The 21,702-nt window shown below is 39.4% G+C and overlaps 1 protein-coding gene across 4 annotated transcripts in view; it reads left to right on the top strand.

The window, feature by feature from the left end:
- The window catches only part of CD109 (CD109 molecule), a 138,011-nt gene that overhangs the window by 87,157 nt on the left and 29,152 nt on the right, over positions 1–21,702 (top strand). For all 4 annotated transcript variants that reach the window (XM_033428617.2, XM_049695428.1, XM_033428620.2 and 1 more), the window contains 9 exons: positions 299–451; positions 6,659–6,733; positions 7,282–7,339; positions 10,323–10,452; positions 11,359–11,476; positions 13,212–13,325; positions 14,940–15,158; positions 15,899–16,043; positions 18,488–18,664. In XM_033428617.2, the coding sequence (XP_033284508.2) occupies positions 299–451; positions 6,659–6,733; positions 7,282–7,339; positions 10,323–10,452; positions 11,359–11,476; positions 13,212–13,325; positions 14,940–15,158; positions 15,899–16,043; positions 18,488–18,664 (1,189 nt within the window). The remainder of the gene's footprint in view (positions 1–298; positions 452–6,658; positions 6,734–7,281; positions 7,340–10,322; positions 10,453–11,358; positions 11,477–13,211; positions 13,326–14,939; positions 15,159–15,898; positions 16,044–18,487; positions 18,665–21,702) is intronic.

The following is a 21,702-nucleotide window of genomic DNA, read 5'->3' as shown; positions in this document are numbered from 1 at the left end:
TCTTCACTTCAGCACTGGCTGGTGGCTGTGGGGTGGGAGGTGGAGAAAGGGTAGAGAAGTGAAGGAAAACTCTGATTTGTGCCACAGTGAGAGGTTCCATGACTGGCGGACACTGTGGGGCCGAGGTTTCTTTTCACTCCTTTCCCTGGAGAAGGCTTGTGTATGGTTTCAGAATGGTCCCCGGGCCAAGGCACATGTAGAATCTTTGCTAGATTTTGTCATTGATCTGCTATTGGTAAGACGTAAGAAATGCTTTGAAAAAGTGTAATGTATCACTCCTGTTTTCTCCCTTTCTTAGATACAGCTATTTTGGAGTAAAGCCAACGCTGAACCATCTGAGAGAGTCTCTCTTAGGATCACTGTGACGCAGCCAGACTCAATCGTTGGGGTTGTAGCTGTCGACAAAAGTGTGAATCTGATGAATGTCTCAAACGATATTACAATGGAAAATGTGAGTTTAGCTATTTTTTCATTACAAAAATACACATTAAAAGAGAAAAAAAGTGGGGGCTTCCCTGGTGGCGCCGTGGTTGAGAGTCCGCCTGCCGATGCAGGGGACGCGGGTTCGTGTCCCGGTCCGGGAAGATCCCACATGCCGCGGAGCGGCTGGGCCCGTGAGCCGTGGCCGCTGAGCCTGTGCGTCCGGAGCCTGTGCTCCACAATGGGAGAGGCCACAACAGTGAAAGGCTCACATACCGGAAAAAAAAAAAAAAAAAAGAAACTTTGTGTTACTTCAGGTATCTAAAGGAAATTTCATTAGTTCCTTTTCAAGTATAAGTCAGTAATCAGTAAAGCTTCTGAATGAAAAGGATCTGCATTCCAGTTGTTAATGTTGGAAAGAGGCTATTGTGGTCAAGTGTCTTTGCTGTCTTACATGAGAAATGCCACTTAGAGTCTTCCCTCATTTTCATACTGTATTTTAACTGAAGACTCTTGAGAAAGTACTAGGAGATGGACTTGCACAATTCTGAATGACATTGGAGAGAGCTTTAGGTAATTATGAAGTACTTTCTATTTTGGTTGTACATAATGGTTATAAATAATTACAGTCCCCATTGAATCAGGAATTTGCAGTATATTGAGGGAGTGAAAAATCATGTTAACCTGCAGAAAACTTACAAACCAAGAAATATATGAACATCTAGTGTTATATAAACTAATCACCTATTCCTTAGTCATTTCATTTTTATTTGTAAGCTCTTTTGTTTTGAATTTCATTTTATTTTTATACAGCAGGTCCTTATTAGTTATCTATTTTATACATATTAGTGTATATATGTCAATCCTAATCTCCCAATTCATCCCTCCCTCCCAACCCCCTGCTTTCCCCCCTTGGTGTCCACATGTTTGTTCTCTACATCTGTGTCTCTATTTCTGCCTTGCAAACCGGTTCTTCTGTACCATTTTTCTAGATTCCACATATATGCGTTAATATGTGACATTTGTTTTTCTCCTTCTGACTACCTTAACTCTGTATGACAGTCTCTAGGTCCATCCATGTCTCTACAAATGATCCAATTTTGTTCCTTTTTGTGGCTAATATTCCATTGTATACATGTACCACATCTTCTTTATCCATTCGTCTGTCGATGGGCATTTACGTTGCTTCTATGACCTGGCTATTGTAAATAGTGCTGCAATGAACATTGGGGTGCATGTGTCTTTTTTTTTAACATCTTTATTGGAGTATAATTTCTTTACAATGTTGTATTAGTTTCTGCTGTATTACAAAGTGAATCAGCTATATGTATACATATGTCCCCATATCTCCTCCCTCTTGCGTCTCCCTCCCAGCATGTGTCTTTTTGAATTACTGTTTTCTCTGGGTATATGCCCAGGAGTGGGATGGCTGGGTCATATGGTAATTCTATTTTCAGTTTATTAGGAACCTCCATACTATTCTCCATAGTGGCTATATCAATTTACATTCCCACCAACTGTGCAAGAGGGTTCCCTTTTCTCCACACCCTCTCCAGCATTTGTTGTTTGTAGATTTTCTGATGATGCCCATTCTAACTGGTGTGAGGTGATACCTCATTGTAGTTTTGATTTGCATTTCTCTAATGATTAGTGATGTTGAGCAGCTTTTCATGTGCTTCTTGGCCATCTGTATGTCGTCTTTGGAGAAATGTCTATTTAGGTCTTCTGCCCATTTTTGGATTGGGTTGTTTTTTTAATATGTAGCTACATGAGCTGTTTATATATTTTGGAGATTAATCCTTTGTCCATTGATTCATTTGCAAATATTTTCTCCCATTCTGAGGGTTGTCTTTTCATCTTGTTTATAGTTTCCTTTGCCGTGCAAAATCTTTTAAGTTTCATTAGGTCCCATTTGTTTATTTTATATTTCCGTTACTCTAGGAGGTAGGTCAAAAAAGGTCTTGCTGTGACTTATGTCAAAGAGTGTTCTTCCTATGTTTTCCTCTAAGAGTCTTACAGTGTCTGGTCTTACATTTAGGGCTTTAATCTATTTTGAGTTTATTTTTGTGTATGGTGTCAGGGAGTGCTCTAATTTCATGCTTTTACATGTAGCTGTCCAGTTTTCCCAGCACCACTTATTGAAGAGACTGTCTTTTCTCCATTGTATATCCTTACCTCCTTTGTCATAGATTAGTTGACCATAGGTGCGTGGGTTTACCTCTGGACTTTTCTATGCTGTTCCATTGATCTATATTTCTGTTTTTGTGCCAGTACCATATTGCGTTCATTAGTGTAGCTTTATAGTATATTCTGAACTCAGGGAGTCTGATTCATCCAGCTCCATTTTTTTTCCCTCAAGATTGCTTTGGCTGTTCGGGGTCTTTTGTGTCTCCATACAAATTTTAAGATGTTTTGTTGTAGTTCTGTAAAAAATGCCATTGGTAATTTGATAGGGATTGCATTGAATCTGTAGATTGCTTTGGGTAGTATAGTCATTTTCACAACATTTATTCTTCCAGTCCAGCAACATGGTGTATCTCTCCATCTGTTTGTGTCATCTTTGATTTCTTTCATCAGTGTCTTATGGTTTTCTGAGTACAGGTCTTTTACCTCCTCAGGTAGGTTTATTTCTAGGTATTTTATTCTTTCTGTTGCAGTGGTGAATGGGATTGTTTCCTTAATTTCTCTTTCTGATCTTTCGTTTTTAGTGTATAGGAATGCAAGAGATTTCTGTGCATTAATTTTGTATGCTGCAACTTTACCAAATTCATTGATAGGCTCTAGTAGTTTTCTGGTGGCATCTTTAGGATTCTCTATGTATAGTATCATGTCATCTGCAAACACTGACAGTTTTACTTCTTCTTTTCCAGTTTGGATTCCTTTTATTTCTTTTTCTTCTCTGATTGCCGTGGCTAGGACTTCCAAAACTATGTTGAGTAAGAGTGGTGAGAGTGGACATCCTTGTCTTGTTCCTGATCTTAGATGAAATGCTTTCAGTTCTTCACCATTGAGAATGATGTTTGCTGTGGGTCTGTCATATCTGGGCTTTATTATGTTGAGGTAGCTTCCCTCTTTGCCCACTTCCTGGAGAGTTTTTATCATAAATGGGTGTTGAATTTTGTTAAAAGCTTTTCTGCATCTATTGAGATGATCATATGGTTTTTATTTTTCAATTTGTTAATTGAAATGGTGTATCACATTGATTGATTGGCATATATGGAAGAATCCTTGCATCCCTGGGAAAAATCCCACTTGATCATGATGTATGATCCTTTTAATGTGTTGTTGGATTCTGTTTCCTAGTATTTTGTTGAGGATTTTTGCATCTATATTCATCAGCGATATTGGTAATTTTCTTTTTTTGTGGTATCTTTGTCTGGTTTAGTATCAAGGTGATGGTGGCCTCGTAGAATGAGTTTGGGAGTGTTCCTTCCTCTGCAAATTTTTTTCTTCTATTTTTTTTCTCTGCAAGTTTTTGGAAGAGTTTGAGAAAGATGGGTGTTAGCTCTTCTCTAAATGTTTGATAGAATTCACCTGTGAAGCCATCTGATCCTGGACTTTTGTTTGCTGGAAGATTTTTAATCACAGTGTCAATTTCATTACTTGTGATTGGTCTGTTCATATTTTCTATTTCTTCCTGGTTCAGTCTTGCAACGTTATACCTTTCTAAGAATTTGTCCAAGTTTCTTGCTTGCTTTTATTTTTTCTCCAGAGTTGGCTCTGGAGGAGGGAGTCAAGAGCCTATGATAATAGACTGTTTTGGTTTCTTTCATTCTTGTTAAATTTATAGGTGATGCCCAGAGACTCTTGAATGCCTTGGAATAATTTAAGTGTCCTAGATCTTCCAGGACTAATTTTCAGATACCAGACTTCCCTTGCTGCAGCTTTGACAGTGCCTTTCACTGAGCCAGTGAGAAAAGGAGGACTTCTTTATGCAAGAGATGCTTCTTCCTAGATAATTCCATAGATTTGCACCTGAATGTCAGCAGAAGGACACCTTGCACATATTGGTGTTCTGTGGCAGAGTTGCAGTTATGGAACGAAAACCTTTTCTCTCCATCCTATCTGGCTCTGGCTCCCTTGTCTATAGTTGAGCTAACTATATTGGCTAGCTTGTTGAGATATTATGAAATTTTCTGTTTTCTCATTCCGTTGTTTTCTCCTTGGTACCTGTTCTAGCACCATGTTTACTTAACATGGATGTAGCAGTGGTGTTGTTGGTATAGCAGAAGCAGTGGTTTGGGTGTTTAATTTTAAACTTGGTGTGTTTTTAAACTTACACTTAGAACCTTTAGTGATTTTCCCCCTGTCTTTGTCTTAGTCTGTCAGTCTTAATGCTAATGTAAATAAGGGAAATGTATCAAAATAGTTACCAAAAAGCGTATAATATCTTAACTTTTTTTTACCATAGTAAAATATATATAGGGCTTCCCTGGTGGCGCAGTGGTTGAGAATCCGCCTGCTAATGCAGGGGACATGGGTTCGAGCCCTGGTCTGGGAAGATCCCACATGCCGCGGAGCAACTAGGCCCGTGAGCCACAACTACTGAGCCTGTGCATCTGGAGCCTGTGGTCTGCAACAAGAGAGGCCACGACAGTAAGAGGCCTGTGCATGGCGATGAAGAATGGCCCCCGCTCTCCGCAACTGGAGAAAGCCCTCACACAGAAACGAAGACCCAACACAGCCAAAAATAAATAAATAAATATATTTATTTAAAATATATATAACATAAAATTTGCCTCTTTAACCATTTTCAGAAGTACCGTTCAGTGGCATTAATTACATTCATAATATTGTACAACCATCATAACTATTTCCAAAACTTTCATCACTCTAAACAGAGACTCTGTGACCATGAAGCAATAACTTTCCATTACCCCTTTCCATTAGCAACCCTGGTAACCTCTAATCTACTTCTGATTTTCTGAATTTGCTTATTCTAGATATTTCATATAAGTGGAATCATACACTATTTGTCCTTTTGTGTTTGCCTTATTTCACTGAGCACAACGTTTTCAAGGTGCATCCATGTTGTAGCATGTATCAGACCTTTATTTCTTCTTATGGCTGAATAATATTCCATTGTGTATATATGCCACATTTTGTTTGTTTATTCTTCTATTGATGATGCTTAGGTTGTTTCTACCTTTTGGCTATTGTAACTAATGCTGCAATGAACACTGGTGTACAGGTATCTCTTTGCGTCCCTGTCTTCAGTTCTTTTGGGTATATATGTAGGATTGGAATTGCTGGGTCATATTCTGATTCTGTGTTTATATGTACCAATTTTACTCACTCTTTTAGCCTATTTTACTCACTCTTGCTAGCAATGAGTACTGTTCTTAAAAAGTAGCATTGCTAATCTGATACATGCAAATATCTCGTTATTGAAGAGCTATCTCATTGATGTAATTTGCATCACTTTGATTATCAATAAGGTTGAATATTTTTCTGCTTATTCATAATTTGAGTTTCCTCTTTTGTGAGTTGTCTCTTTGTGTTATTTTAAAGAATTTAGGTAACTGACTTTTAAAAAAAAATTTTTATTTATTTATTTTTGGCTGCATTGGGTCTTCATTGCTGTGTGCGGGGTTTCTCTAGTTGCAGCGAGCGGGGGCTACTTTTCGTTGCGGTGCGTGGACTTCTCATTGCGGTGGCTTCTCTTGTGGTGGAGCACGGGCTCTAGGTGCGCGGGCTTCAGTAGTTGTGGCACGCAGGCTCAGTAGTTGTGGCTCATGGGCTCTAGAGTGCAGGCTCAGTAGCTGTGGCACACTGGCTTAGTTGCTCCGCGGCATGTGGGATCTTCCCCAACCAGGGCTCGAACCTGTGTCCCCTGCATTGGCAGGCGGATTCTTAACCACTGTGCCACTAGGGAAGTCCCTAACTGACATATTTTTAGAACTTATGTTAGCTATCCAATTGAACCCATTTATCTTTGTCAAAAGTATGAGTCATTTTTAATGCTGATCTCTACGTGTTGGTCTTGTCAACAAGCCCACACTTCTTAGGCATTCTGGAATGCTGAACAGAATAAAAATAAGTTTAAAAAAGAAGTGTAATTTTGGCTGATTGAATTATGAACATGGCATTTACATATTCATTATTCCTCCATTTGTGTCATTTTCAAATTTGATAAGCATATGGGCTGTCTCTTACCTAAGGTATATATCAGAACTGTTGAGAGGGCAGAACACGTTGATACGAATGCATTCATTCCGTATATTTTATCTTTCCTTAGGTGGTCCATGAACTGGAACTTTATAACACAGGATATTATTTAGGCATGTTCATGAATTCTTTTGCAGTCTTTCAGGTATGTTTGGTTTGCTATAATTTGAAAAGATATTAATATATTTTACTGCTGCAAAGTTAATTTCAGAATTATCTAAATTTTGAAATGTTAGCCTCTTATTAAATTTATTTAATTTAACCTTTTATTAAGTGTGTTATATAAGTGTAATTTGAAATGGAAAGATAGTCACCCTTCTAGTTTTAAAAGCAAATGAATAAATTCACCATTAGAGAAATAATGGAATTTGTCATTATAATTTCTTTCTTTTATATCACTTTCCTTGACCTGAAAATGTCTCTTTCTTCATGTGAGAGAGAGTGTGTGTGTGTGTGTGTGTGTGTGTGTGTGTGTGTGTTTATATGTCTGTGTCTGGGTATGAGAGAGAGAATGTATACTCATGTATGTACCTAAACTCTCAAAAATGAGCAGGAGTTAAAAAAAAAAGGGAACTACTTTCACATGCTACACAAAAACAAATGAGCAAGGGTGAGTTAGGAGTATGGGAGTCTGACAATTTAGAGGACATTTAAACTTTTATTTTAAAAGAAAATTAAAATTATTCTTTCTAGGAGTGTGGCCTCTGGGTGTTGACAGATGCAAACCTTGTGAAGGATTTCATTGATGTTTGTAAGTGAAATCTGACAAAGTGCTTTTAAAGTAATTAAGTCTTTCATCTCAAGTGTTTATAGTTACTTATGTAAGTATGACTACTTTCTGGCTGAACGTGAATATTGTAATTTTCATTTTCTGTTCTCTTATCCTACAGTGTTTGCAGTTTAATGTACTTGAAAGTACATCTGGACCATGACGTGGAGTGTTTTTCACCTCCTGTCTAGATATTTGTAATGAATGCTTTCCATTTGCTCTCTGTAATTTTTTGACATGGTTATATTTTTGGACATATTGGAAGATCTTATGCCTCCAATTTGTGTTGTAAACTGTGGTGTTATTTTGGAGTCAGTTAAAAGGGGCAATGTATTTTTGAAACATTTTTGTTCTCTAGCTTTTTATTGTTCACCTAGAAAATAGCCCAGATGTCATAAAGTGTGCTGGCAATACACACACACACATACACACGCACGCACGCACGCACTTGTCTCCTCAATCTGAGTTCTTTGCGGGCAGAGTCACATCTGTACATCCTAGTTCCCTGGATTGCTAAATAGAGTTGACCACCCAACTAATTAAAAGAAGTGTGCTTTTAGGAAGGAGTCGTAAAACATTTTGACTGAAGGAAATGTATAAATGAGGATGATTAATTCTAGAAGTTGTTCTCTTTTCTTTCAGGTAAAATCATACGAAATCATCTTGAAAGGCCACAGAACTATCATAGTTTTTATCCACGAATTCCCCGTTTCTGTCACATGTTCCCAGTTAGTCCACACTAAGCCCCAGGCTCTACAGCTTTGGGTTGTTGATTGACACCACAGGACACCTGACCCTCTGTTCTGAAGTTATAAGAATAATTTTATGGTCTTAAAGATTTTATGAAATCATTATGATCTCTATGTATTAAAGACACGTGGCACATTTAGCTTTCTTCATATAATCATCTACCCTAGGCGGCCTTCCAGACCAATCTATGCTTTTCCATTCTCTCTCTGTCACTCTCAGCTTTTACCCATCTTTGTTGATGTTTACTTATCGAATCCTGGTGCACACTGTAATGCTCATTCTATTGTTAGTAATACTTATTGTAATCTTTACCTTTTCTGAGACCCTTCTACCTTTTCACTGTAACAGAAGAAGCCTGATACTCTTACTAGCATATTATGTTGCTAGAAACCTTCAAGTGATTGAATTCTTCCCTAGTCCCTTGTCCTTGCATGACACCTTTCCCATTAAACTCAACTCTGGAACACCCTGACTGTTTACCTTACCCCTGTTTCTGCACCCTGATGCCCCCAAAATAACCTTAACTTTGATGTGTCCCAAAGCATCACTTTTCCCTAATATGATTTGGCTGATATATGAGCTCTTGAGTTGATATGATTCCACATCTCTGTTAATGAAATTATCATCTACCCACATGTCTGCATCAGAAACCTGGAACTCATCTTTAATTCTTTCCTCTCTCTGTCAGATGTGGAACAGCAGAGTGGTTAAGAAAGGAACTTGCCATGAAATACTTCTGACTTTGAATTATGGCTTTATGATCCTGAGAAGATTCATTAAGGTCCCTAAACCTCAGGTTTCTCCCTGAATTAGAGGAATAATAATATTACCTATATTACAGGGTTGTTAGGAGGGTACATCCAAAAGGATGTAAAATGCGTAGCACAAGTTTGGCACTCACAAGTCTGCAATTACCTATTGTCTTATCCCTCAGATCCAGTTTGTTCATTCATTATTCAGTAGATGATATTAATTGCATGCCTGACGTGTAGGAGGCAATGGAGATTCCAGCTTGGTCTAGTGGGGCAAGCCAGCACACAGAGGAGTATGCTGAGGTACAGCCTGCCCGTGGGTGCACACAGAGGCCATCCAGCTGAGAGGCAGAGCAGGGTCGTTTCTCAAGGCTGTCCTTCCTCTCCTCTCGCTCATCAGCATGCCTCCTTGGGTGCCGCGGGAGCTCCCTGTTTCTCCTGCCTCATTCCCCCAGCTCTAAACCACTGTTCGCACTGAGACCAGAGTTACCATTATAAAACATGGGTTAGATCGTGCTTCTAATTTGTTTCAAAACCTTCAGTAAGGCCATCATTACTTAAACGATCAAGTCCAAATCCTTCAGCGCGGGATAACTGATATTTAAAAATCTGGACCCAAGCATTTGTTCTGTTCTCATTTTATGCCACTCTTCCCTAACACACATTGTCATAGTCCGGACATGCCTTTGTACTTAGCTTATTTTTTTTCTCTTGTATGAGATACTCTTTATCCGGAGGCGTAAGGAAATGGAATGCAGAAGACAGCGCAGAATGGGTTTTCTCCCCTAGCCATACCCTGTCCACTGTGCAGAGGCTGTAAAGTCACCTGTTCTCTGCACGGTGGACCCTTGGCCTATGTGCGCTATCACTCTTAGCATGTATTTGTCCGCCTCCTCTATAGACAATGGGTGGAGCTCGTCACATTCATCTTGGTATCTTTGGTACCTTCTACAGTGTAATTTTCCTTTTACACTTCATTTTGAAATAATTTTAGGCTTATAGAAAAGTTGAAAGAATAGAGATAGGTATGTCTATATGTCAGCCTGCCTCTTTTATAAGAAAGAAGCTAATAAACTGGATGATTTTAGCGTCTTGTGGATGGTGTAGCCAAAGGTAATCAGCACTGGGGATCTAAGAAGAGGAGAGTAGCAGAATTGGAGGTAACTTTAAAAATGTGATTTAAGTTATTTTTTAGCAGCTGAACTGTAAGTAGTTTTTCAGGTATTGGTTGTAGGGCCATCAAACTTTTTTTTTTTTTTTTCCTGGCTCTTTCATAGTGGCCACGTGACTAGGGTAAGTCACGTGACTTCTGTGGGTCTCAGGTGCCTCTGTAAAACGAGAAGATTGGACAAGACAAACTCTAAAGGCCCCGTCAGCTGAGAGGTGCTGTGATTCTGTGGACTGGGTTTATGAACATTGTCTACAGTGACTTTTTCCTAACAGTTGTCTGTGTTTATTTTTAGATGACCGTATAGCGTTTTTGGAGGAAAATGAAGGATACTTGGTAGATTTTCATGACTTTTCTTCGGGTAGCAGTCCACGTGTCAGAAAGCATTTTCCAGAGACTTGGATTTGGCTAGACACCAGCATGGGGTAAAAGTTTATAAAGTTCTTTGCCCATATATATTTTGTTTGGCCTTAGTTTTAAGTAAGTTTTGCCCTGTTTCTGATGCTTAAATACAAACATAGAGTGATAAAGAAGTGAATGGACCAAGAGTTTTTTTTAGAACGATATTTATTGTATTTAAATATAGTACTTAATAAAGCTTCATGTGAATTGTGGCAGTGAGAGTAGCATCATGGAGAAGACTGGCCTTTTGCTAATGAAGGGTGATTTTAACTTCCCTGAAGTCTTGTGGCTCTCATTGGGGAAAGATTGCTGAGAATTCCTTTGTTGCCTTGGGATGGGAAGCACTCATGATTATTCCCCCTGCCTTGTGGCTCCTCATAAAACATCCCTGTGAGCCACAGGAAGTAGGGGTGTGGATGTTGAAAGGAATTCAGCTTAGCTGACAAACTCTGTGCTACCTGGCGTGATGACTGAGCAGGTAAATCATGAAATCTACACATATCGCGAGTCCACTATTTACAGAAACTTGAAATAAGACACAAATCAAACCTCAAAAAACAAATAACAGGGTAGACTAGGACACAGAGGGAAACTTTTATGCATATTGAGAGAAACAGATTGGAGTTAAGTTTGAAAAAGTATATTATCTATACAAAATTTATGAAAAATGATGTTTATTCTGAAGATATAAACGTTGTAGAAAGATTTTATTGGAATATGCATCAGTCTGCAGTGTTATGACCTTATTATGACCTATTCCTTGAGAACTTGGGGTCTACTGTTTTAGGCTTAAATCCTTAAAAAAATTTAGATATGTAAATGATTTGGAAAATTAAAATTCTTCCGAAACATGGTTTTAGGTTATGTTGGCCAATTTTGAAATGTGTCAGTTCTCGGTTTTGTGACTTTTATGTTTATCTTGGCTTCAGTTCCAGGACTTACCAAGAATTCGAAGTTACCGTACCTGATTCTATCACTTCTTGGGTTGCAACTGCTTTTGTGATCTCTGAGGATTTAGGTCTTGGACTAACAACTACTCCAGTGGAGGTAGTATATTAAAGGGCTGCTGATAAATGGTACAGTGCCACGAAGCAAAGAAAGTGTCAGCTCCTCGATGGATTTAAAAAAAGTGATTGCTGACGATGTGGATCACAGTTTAGAGATTCCTTGGCGTTTCCTTCTTGTTTTTCATCTGCTTTACACTTTAGAATGTGAGCTGTATTAAACTGCTAAACGTGCTAGCTCTGTATTAAGATTTGGATACAAAGTTTATTATTGACTGAGTACAACCCCTTCCAGAAGCCAAGAAGAGAGAGAACATTTCCGTGCATCCCTCTTTAAGGACAAGCAGAACTTCTCAAAATGTCCCCTAGCAAACATTTCTTCACATCTCTTTGGTCAAATTACATCTCATGTCGCTTCCTAAACCCGTCACTGACAAGAGGAATGTAATGACCATGACTGGTCTTAGACCAGTAGCTTTCACCTCTGTCATACCTGAAGCCAGCTTTTTATAACAGCTATGCTTTTCATCCCTCTACCATCTATGCAAAATGAAATGCATAGAAAATATAATAACTGCACACTCAATTTTAAAATAATCAATAAGGTGCCCTAAGTGAAATAGTGAGGAGAAATAAAAGGAAAGTAATGTATAATAAAATAATATACTTTTCAGTATGTAAGTGGCCAGGCCTAGTTGCACTAGAAGGCGTAGTAACATATGTGAATATTTACACCGTGCATAGAATCACCCTATGTGTAACAGCTGCACATCCAGTTTGATATACGTGTATTGTTTTCGCAACTCAAAAACCTTGAGTGGTGCTGCCTGAGGTGATGTAAAGTTTTGAAATAGTGAACAAGTTTTGATAAAGTTACAAAACAAAGTATAGTTTCCTCTTGATTTACAAAATAGTTGTATATTGACAGATGTTTTGGGTTTATATATATGTTGGAATTAGTTGTAAGCCCAGGTCATTATAAGCAGGTACTTTATCTACATGAAGGAATATTCAAGAATCATGAGGGACACGGAACAATTCTTCCTTTTCTGGGACTGTCCTGAGCATGCAGACCTTCACCCACTAAGTGCCAAGAGCACCCTATGGTGACAGTCTGACACTTCCACAAATGTCCAGATAAACCTCTAAGCGGGGATTAGCTGCTGCCAGTGAGAAGCTCTGCCGATGCTGTCAGAGTTGGGTGACCAATGAGGAAGCACGAGTATGTGTATCTGTATATTACAGGGTAGCAGGCAAACCATCATTTAGACTTTTCACATGAGTCTAAAACAGATGCTGTTTCATTTGGCCAGTGGCTTTAGAAGAAGAATGGTAGAATCAGCTTGGCAGAGTAGAGGAAGAGAGACTTAGCTGTGGCCTCGGACATGCTGGGATCCAGTTCTGGCTCCTACACTTTGCAGCAGTGTGAACTTGTACCGGTTACAGAGATGTCTGAGCTTCAGATTTCTTTTCTGTAAAATAGGATCATAACACCTGCCTACATAGGTGTAATGACTAAATGAAATAATTTGTGTAAAGTCCCTGGTTCCTAGTAGCCATTTCATAAAATGTAGTGGTTACTGTGTTAAGTAGCATAAATCAATGTGCCCGCGTTCGTTTGGGGTAGGTTGCTGTTTGCTTTCTGTTGGTAGGCAAGTGGACATTTCTATGTGAAGTTAGTTATAAGCGTCACAGGTTTTGTGAGATTTGCTTTTAATTGCGTAAAGCGTGAAGCACTTGGACTTGAATAAAATCTGTATCCATTGTGTTCTTTTCAGCTCCAGTCCTTCCAACCGTTTTTCATTTTTTTGAATCTTCCCTACTCTGTTATCAGAGGTGAAGAATTTGCTTTGGAAGTAACCATATTCAATTATTTAAAAGATGCCACTGAGGTAATATACTAATCATCATTTACACTTCAGGAAAAAAATGAAGAAAACATGCGGGGATTGGGTTATGTAGTGTTTGGGCATCTAAGCATTCTCTACATTACTGGGAGATTGAAAATAGCCATACTTTGCCCACCATTTCTTCTGCTTGTTAATGTCGAAGGATATTGCTAGCCTGCCCAGGCATCCTTGCCTTAATTTCTAGACAGGTTTTCTGCTTTAGTCATGCAACTTCATCTCTGTGGCATGTCTTTCTCTTTCCTGCCCACCCCTGCATTTTTCCCCTACTCTCCTCCCACATCTACAATGTGTTGCCGCTTCTCACTGCTGTTCTGTGCTCACTGCAGGTGGCAAGAATTGATTCCTTTCAAGACCCGGTTTGAAACTAAGGTGTCTTTCCTGAGGAATCTCACCCATGCTGTTGTGCTTATCCCTGTGTTTATATTCTGTTTTCAAGGCTTTGTCTTTTGAGTCACGGCCCGGTGTCTCCTTAGCCAAGTCAGTTCCCTGTAAGGCAGGGGTAGGCCCACTGTTTGTACTGTGCCTGCAGTAGTGTTAACAAAATGATTTTTCCTCCCAGAGTAGGGAGGGATTGTAATTAACCTTATTACCTGAAAATGCCATAATCTCTTTAAGCACTATGTCTAGAGAGTAAACTTTCTTATTTTCTAATTTTCCTTTTATTTTTATTTTTTTTGCGGTACGCGGGCCTCACACTGCTGTGGCCTCTCCCGTTGCGGAGCACAGGCTCCGGACGCGCAGGCTCAGCGGCCATGGCTCACGGGCCCAGCCGCTCCGCGGCATGTGGGATCTTCCCGGACCGGGGCACGACCCCGTGTCCCCTGCATCGGCAGGCGGACTCTCAACCACTGCACCACCAGGGAAGCCCTAATTTTACTTTTTAATCTTTTTAACATGGTCCAGTGTAAAGAGCAAAAGTCAGGAGGCCCACATTCAATGTCCAGGTCCTCCACTTACCAGCAAATAACTTAATTGCAGTTTACTCATCTGTCAGGTAGGAAATATTTTGAGAAACAGATGAGAAAATAAATGGGAAAACAATTCATAAAATCTAAGACCCAGAGAAATGGGATTCTTGATGAGCCTGGCAACTTTGACATATTTTATGAAAGTTTGCCACCGACATGTGTTTCAGGACTAGTGTCTGAGTCATACTTTTCTTGGAATAATTTTAGCAGAGGCTCTCAATGAATGTAATAACATTTCATCCTGTTTGCCTCAGGCTTTTCTGATGGGACTAGTGTCCCAGGATGACTCAGATGAGTCAGGCTGGTGGCAGTACCATGACATGAAATAACCTTTTTGGGTACACCCTTACCACTCAGGCTTTGAAAAATGAGAGAATTTAATGTTAGTGGGAGTTTAATGTTAGAAATGGAACTGAAGAATGCCATTTCCCCACATGTCTTGAGGTAGATGGAGAAAGCATAGGAAAGAAACTAGGTTTTTCCTGACACCCTTTCACCCTCTCCTTGCCTGAACCTTTCTGTCTTATTTTTCTCTAGTTTCAGGCCTCGTAGATTTATCTGCACTTAGAGCAACATTTTACTGGGGAGCAATTTATTATACAAGACCTTTGATGATTTTTTCTTCCAGGTTAAGGTAATCATTGAGAAAAGTGACATGTTTGATATTCTAATGGCTTCGAATGAAATAAATGTCACAGGACACCAGCAGACAGTTCTGGTTCCCAGTGAGGATGGGGCAACTGTTCTTTTCCCGGTCAGGCCAACACATCTGGGGGAAATGCCCATCACAGTCACAGCTGTTTCACCTGCTGCTTCCGATGCTGTCACCCAGAGGATTTTAGTGAAGGTGAATACTTGAAGTCTAAATAAATAGAATGGAAATATATAATTGAAAAGGCAACAGAAGGTGGTTTTTCTCTAGGTTAAATTTGTTTTCAAGACTGACTAGGTCATCTTTTCCACCCTCCTGGTAATGCCTAATGGTTTTCTCATCTGAATGTAAAAATATATCACGTATGTTTTTAAAGGTAATTGTCAACGTCTTCTTTAAATTTATAGTACGACTATAAGGCAAGTTACATTTACAGTCTGTGTGACATTGGGATCCTATTAAGTCATGCCAAGTTGATACGTAGATTTTGAATTTTGGAATTCCTCAGTACAGGTAGAAGAGGTTTTGGTAGGTTTTTACAGAGAAGACAGTATGCACACAAAGACAACTCAGCACAGTAGATACGCACTTGTGTTCCGGAGTAAGACAGCTCTGGGTTTCATCCCACCTTTGTCAAGGGTGCCTTTGCACAAGGTACTTAACCTCTGTCTTTGGATAATAAAAGGACCTACCTCAGAGGGTTTCTCAACACCTTTTCATCTTCTCCTTTATCATTTCCATTGCCATTCTATGAAATGTTTTGACTAATTTAATGAGAAGGGAAACATTTGTTAACAGATTTGAGGCAATAATCAAGACACGGTAGGTACTTACCTAACCATATACAGGCCAGATGAGTGACTTATTATCTGCATGCAGTTCTCTGTAAACAGATGAGTAGGGACCATGTTAATTGTGTTCCTTTTTATCAACAGGCTGAAGGAATAGAAAAATCATATTCGCAATCCATCTTATTAGACCTGACCGACAGCAAGCTACAAACTACCCTGAAAACTTTGAGTTTCTCCTTTCCTCCTCATATAGTGAGTGGTAGTGAGAGAGTTCAGATCACTGCAATTGGTAAGAGCAGATTATATCACCATCGCTACTGGTTTATTTGTATATGATACTATATATTTTTCATTTATTTGTAGGTATATTTTCTTTTTTTAATTACTTTTTAAAGTTGAAGTATAGTTGATTTACATTGTTTCAGGTATATAGCAAAGTGATTCAGTTATACATAGATGTATATATATTCTCTTTCAGATTCTTTTCTGAAAAAGAGTAGTTTATTACAAAATAGTTTATAGTTTATTACAAGATATTGAATATAGTTCCCTGTGCTATAAGTAGGTCTTTATTTAGGTGTATTTTCTTATTTAATCCTAACAAGAAGAAGTTGGGAAAAGTTTTTAGTTGGTGCCAACCACGGATTACAGTAGGAAAGCAAGTGAGAGGTGTGTCCTGGACCAGTTCTTCTGTCTTCAAGGTGCGTGTGAATCCCCTGGGGAGCTTGTGTGAAGGCAGATTCTGGCTTGGTAGGCCTGGGGTGGGGCCTGGGATTCTGCATTTCTAACAAGCTCCCAGGTGATGCCGATGCTGCTGGTGTGCAGACCACTCTTTGGAGTAGCCAGACCACGCTGTCATATGGTGGTTCTGCCTCTGTGGCTCTCGACCACTGGTGAATATCCCTTCTGTGGAGCTTCGGAATACACAGATATCTGGGATCCACTCTCGAGCTGCTCAGTCAGCATCTCTTGGGCTGTGGCTAGGGCATGCATGTTTTGAAAAGGTTCCATGACTGCTTCTGGTAACCAGAGGTGGAGGACCACTGCCTCTAGCAGTTCCCTGTGCAGACACAAGTACCCTTTCCAGTTTGAAGCTACCCACTGACTAAGTCACCCTCTCGTAGTCACCTTCTGGTCACCCCAAAGTCCTTTCAACTATTAGACAGAGCTTCCACACAAATGGTTTATTTATGTGGTTGTGCTTTGCAAATAACTGAAAGAAATATTTAGATGAATGACATCTAAATATCGGGTTGGCCAAAAGGTTCGTTAGGGTTTTTCTATAAGATGTTACAAAACTTTTTGGCCCACCCAATATTTAGATCTTTGAGGTGTCAGGACCTAAGGCACTTTTTCAGAGGTTCTTTTAAATCTCCCCTGTAAGTGTAATGCTTTTTATTATAACCTCAAACAACCGGTTCCTCTAGAGAGGACTTTTTTGGGAGACTTAGATATAATGCTTAAAAATAATTAAATAAGCTTTCTACTTAGGGGAATACATTCTGCCTAAGAACCTCCCACAGTGCCAGGATGCTGGGAGATGATGTGGTACACACGCGCACACACGGAGGGAAGAAGCCTTGAAGTTTAAGTGTGTACCATCACTCCTTATGTTGGAATGAGTCTGCTATTGTTACTGAAGTACTCTGAGGTTTAATTTTAAAGCTTGATTTAGATAATGGGTTTTCAAGTGTTATTTTTATATGGTATTTATATATTAAAAAAAAAACCTATTTGGTAGCCCAGATGTGTGAATATTAGCTTGCTTCTTCGGATTTTGAGAGTCTAAGTTTATGTTCACTTTGAATATTAAAAACATAAGCTACAGTAGTAATAAAAATAAAAAACATAACCTGCAGTGGTATTTATTTCTCTGTGTTAATATCTAAAGTTTGAGACATGATATGCTAGCATGGCGGCAGCCTACCCACCTGAAGATCTTCCTCTCTTTTTTGGATTCATGTTTTCTGGAGCAGATTTTTACTAGGTATTTGGACTTGGTAAGTTTCTAAAATAAACCACATTGACGAATATTCTTCTCTATACAGTTCAACCGTAGTGAGGCCAGAATTAGAACTCAGCCTTTACATTTCTAAATTCTTCCTTCTTTTCTTGAGTTATGGTGTTAGACTGTGGTTAGAGGAATGTGGGTAAGTGTGTGTCTTGTTTCACTTTATATTACTAACTTTGAAGCATATTTTTAACCCTTTTGATCCTGAGATTTATTGAAATGCTTATACTTGTTAGTTCTACTTGGTTGTTGATAAATAGAGCACATTGAAAAATACCACCACCCTACCCTGGAAAACATCGTTTCTCAAGAATTTGTAGTGTATTAGTAAGGAAATCAAAATAAATTCTACTTATGTGAAGAATATTAATAATGAAACATTTCTTTCCCATGTAAGAACGATGGTTTCCTAATGCAATTCCTGACATTTTTGTTCAGAAATTTTATTTTAAACTTGGTTTTTGCTTACGTGTACTGTATCTTGGAGCTATAACAGTCTCCTAATTTGTCACATAATCTACAAGTTCAGTACCACTGTATTGTCATTTATTTGACCAGTCTTCCTAAAAGCTTGATGTAAAGTTTCTATAAATACTGTGCTCCACGCAGTGGAGTAGTAATATTGCTTCAGATGCTTTCTGCCCTCAGTGGACACCTCTCTGCCACCAGGCGGTACAGTCACTGAGGATTTGCTGAATGTAATGAATATCTTGTGCTTTCAGGAGATATTCTTGGTTCTTCCATCAGTGGCTTAGCCTCACTCATTCGAATGCCTTATGGCTGTGGCGAACAGAACATGATAAATTTTGCTCCAAATATTTACGTTTTGGACTACCTGACTAAAAAGAAACAGCTGACTGAGAATTTAAAAGAAAAAGCCCTTTCATTTATGAGGCAAGGTAAGCATTTTAGAAACATACTTTTATTTGTAAAAATACATTTCTTCTTTTCTTTTTTTTTTTTTTTGGTCAGAGTTGACTCTGACCATATTTCAACATAGACAGATTTTGTCTTTGCTCTGTGATTGTGGCACTAGATGGTGTGGAATGTGCTAGAAGTGTGAGCAGTGGGACACTGCCGCCACTCGTCCTCAGCTCAGGGCTCACTGATTGCTGCTAAGATGTTTGTTAAGGATTTTGTTCCTGGAGGGGTTTGTATTTTCATAAGGGGTTGGACATTTAAAGCCACTTAAAGATCTGAAGGAATGCGTATTCATTCCACATTTCTAGAGCATCACTTAGGGCCAGGGTCACTTCCAGTGCTGAGGAAGCAGGAGGTCAGGCCTTTCCTCCCAGGGAAGTCCCTGTTCAGTGGAGAAAGTCCACTGGTAAACACACGAGGCTTCCTGTGGTGGGGACCTTCTCAGCGCGTTTAACATTTCAAGTAGTTGGGGGGTTAGGAGAGAAGGGTGTGTATGGGGGCCCCTGCTGGCCACTCGGGAAACGCCACACCGGTGAGGACTCTGCCCTGGCTCCTGGAGAGGCTGATACTGTTTGCAGACACCAGGCTCTGTGTCTACAAGTTGCTAATAACAACAGATAACATCGGTGGATGCTTACTGAGGCAGGCAGTGTTCTAAGCACCTTCCATAATATCTCACTTACTGGGCGCAATCAGTATATGCTTATCATCCTCCTATTTTTACAGACGAAGCAACTCAGGCACAGAAAAGTTACCTAACTTGCTAGGGTCACATAGCAAGTGATGGCAGAGCTGGGATTTGAACTCACTCTCTGGCCCCAGAGTCCATGCTCTATCTGTGTCCATACTTAGGAGAAAATGGACAGTTGTGAGGCATTTTTAATAATAATAATGTAGACTTGATTTCCTCGAATATTCCAAAAGCCAGCCACCCAAAGTCACAGTTTGGAAGCTTTGTGCTTCCATTAGGGGACCTCTAGCAAGATCTCTGTGTGGCTGAGTTTACCATTCTGCACAGTCTGGGGTACCTGCTGTCCATCAAACTGATAAAGATTAGAATGGTTCAGGCAATACAATAGGAAAATGCTTGTTCAGTATAATCTACAAATTGAATCAACACTTTCCACCCTGACTTTGAATTTTGTTTTATTTATGTATTTTTACAATGAATGGGTTAAATGCCAATAAGAGGCAAGCTGTTAGTGGTTTGGCTAACTTTTCCACAGTTAAGAATGAGAAAACTTAGTAAAGACATTATTTTAACGTGGGCTTTTTTTCTAGGTTCCCTCATTATCTTAAACTAAATTCTATGTAATAATGATAATAACGAGCCCTATTTGTTGTACAAATGTTTTCATTTAATTCTCACAAAAACCCTTGGAGGTAGGGGTACTGTTATTATTTCCCTTTTGCAAATGAGGAAACTGAGGCACAGGGAGGCTAAATAACTTACCCACGGTTCCCCTGGTGGTCTGACTCTGTAGTCCATGCTCAGAACGCCATGAGATAGCGTTACTTTGCAACGTTCTTAGGTTGTTGGAAGCAATAGGGGAGGATGTAGGAGGAGTCGGAATTGGGCCAAGATGCTTCAGTGTGACCAAGGTGTAAGAGGTCTCAATGGGTGTTCTGATAAAATAGTAAGAGAGGACCACGGGTTCTGTAGGGAAGGAGAAACCAGACGTTAGAATCTGGGTGTCAGGTTAGACCAGAGGGAGCTGTAAGATGTTGGGTCCAAGGGGCTGAGCTGCAGTCAGTGTCCTGAGTGCCCCCTGGGCTAGGCTGGCAGACAAGGGCTGAGTGCAAGTAAGGGAGCTGCGAGTCAGGACTTGCCTGCTGTGTGGGAGGCCAGCGTTGGGATCAGGGCTGGGTGTGACCCGAGTTCTGCTGTGTAGGAGATAGTGGTATAGCTTCCCTCAGATTAGAGCCAGGCCCTGCAGGCATTTATGACATCTCAGGCCCAGGTCCTTAAGTCCTCTAGGAAATTCTCCAAGATCTAGCAATCGGTACTTTCTATACTGAGCTGCCCATTAAAAATTATTCTCCTTTCTGCGTATGTTTGTGAATCAGTCATTTTTTTTTTCAGTTTAGCTATTAATTTATTTAAAGAGAATGGTAAAAAATCAGATGTTTTATCATATTCGTAGAAAACATACGTTATTAATTTTTCAAGAAAAATGGTACTTATATACTAAGATATTTCCCCTGTGATTTCCAGGTACTCATGTCTTCATATAATGCATCTTTGCATGTCCTCTACCTGGAATGGTCTTCATGAACTGTGAACTATGTTTGCTTGATAAAATCTACTAATTATTAAAGTGAATCAGTCATATTTTAAGTATGTAAATACAAGAGCTGCTTTTTCCAGGTTTGGTTCTAATTAAGTTTAAGCAGTGGTACCAGGGGCTCTGTTTGGTGTGGTGTGTGCCACGCTAAATTCAGGTGAGATCTTTGCACACTGCCATATATTTAAAGAGATGAGTAAAAACTATTTTCACAGTTTAATTCAGCACCTTTTTAAGGCAAGATTCTGACTTGTATTTGAAATTTAGGTTGGCTAGTTTCAGGTAGGGAGTATGTAGGACCTAGACTGGTGCTTTATAACTTGATACACATCCTTTGGGATATTTTAATAAAATAAAGTAAAATATTTTAGAAAATGCCATTGATTGCATATCTTATATGCTTTATGAACTATAAGGTTGGCTAATCAAATATCAATGCTTTAAAGAGACAGAATAAATTTTATAGTTTGAACCATTTAAGGAACAATAATTCATGCCTTAAAAATAATTTGAGTTTCTGTCCTAGACACTTTGCTCTGGGTTAGTAGATGCCCTAAAAAATGAACAGTCCAAATCCTCAGTATCTGTTTTCTTTAAAAGGAGCACTGGTCCCCAGGCCCATCCCGGCGAGGTAGGTGCCACCGTGCAATTTCAAAGCAGCCCTGCATTGCTTGGGAGGCTTCGTCACATTTGCTGGTTGTTAGAAGGCACGGAGCAGCCAGAGGGCAGAA

Source organism: Orcinus orca, chromosome 12, assembly GCF_937001465.1.
Source record: "Orcinus orca chromosome 12, mOrcOrc1.1, whole genome shotgun sequence".
In the NCBI taxonomy this organism is placed as follows: Eukaryota; Metazoa; Chordata; class Mammalia; order Artiodactyla; family Delphinidae; genus Orcinus; species Orcinus orca.
Note: the sequence above shows the minus strand (reverse complement) of the source record. Positions and strands in the feature narration are given on the sequence as shown.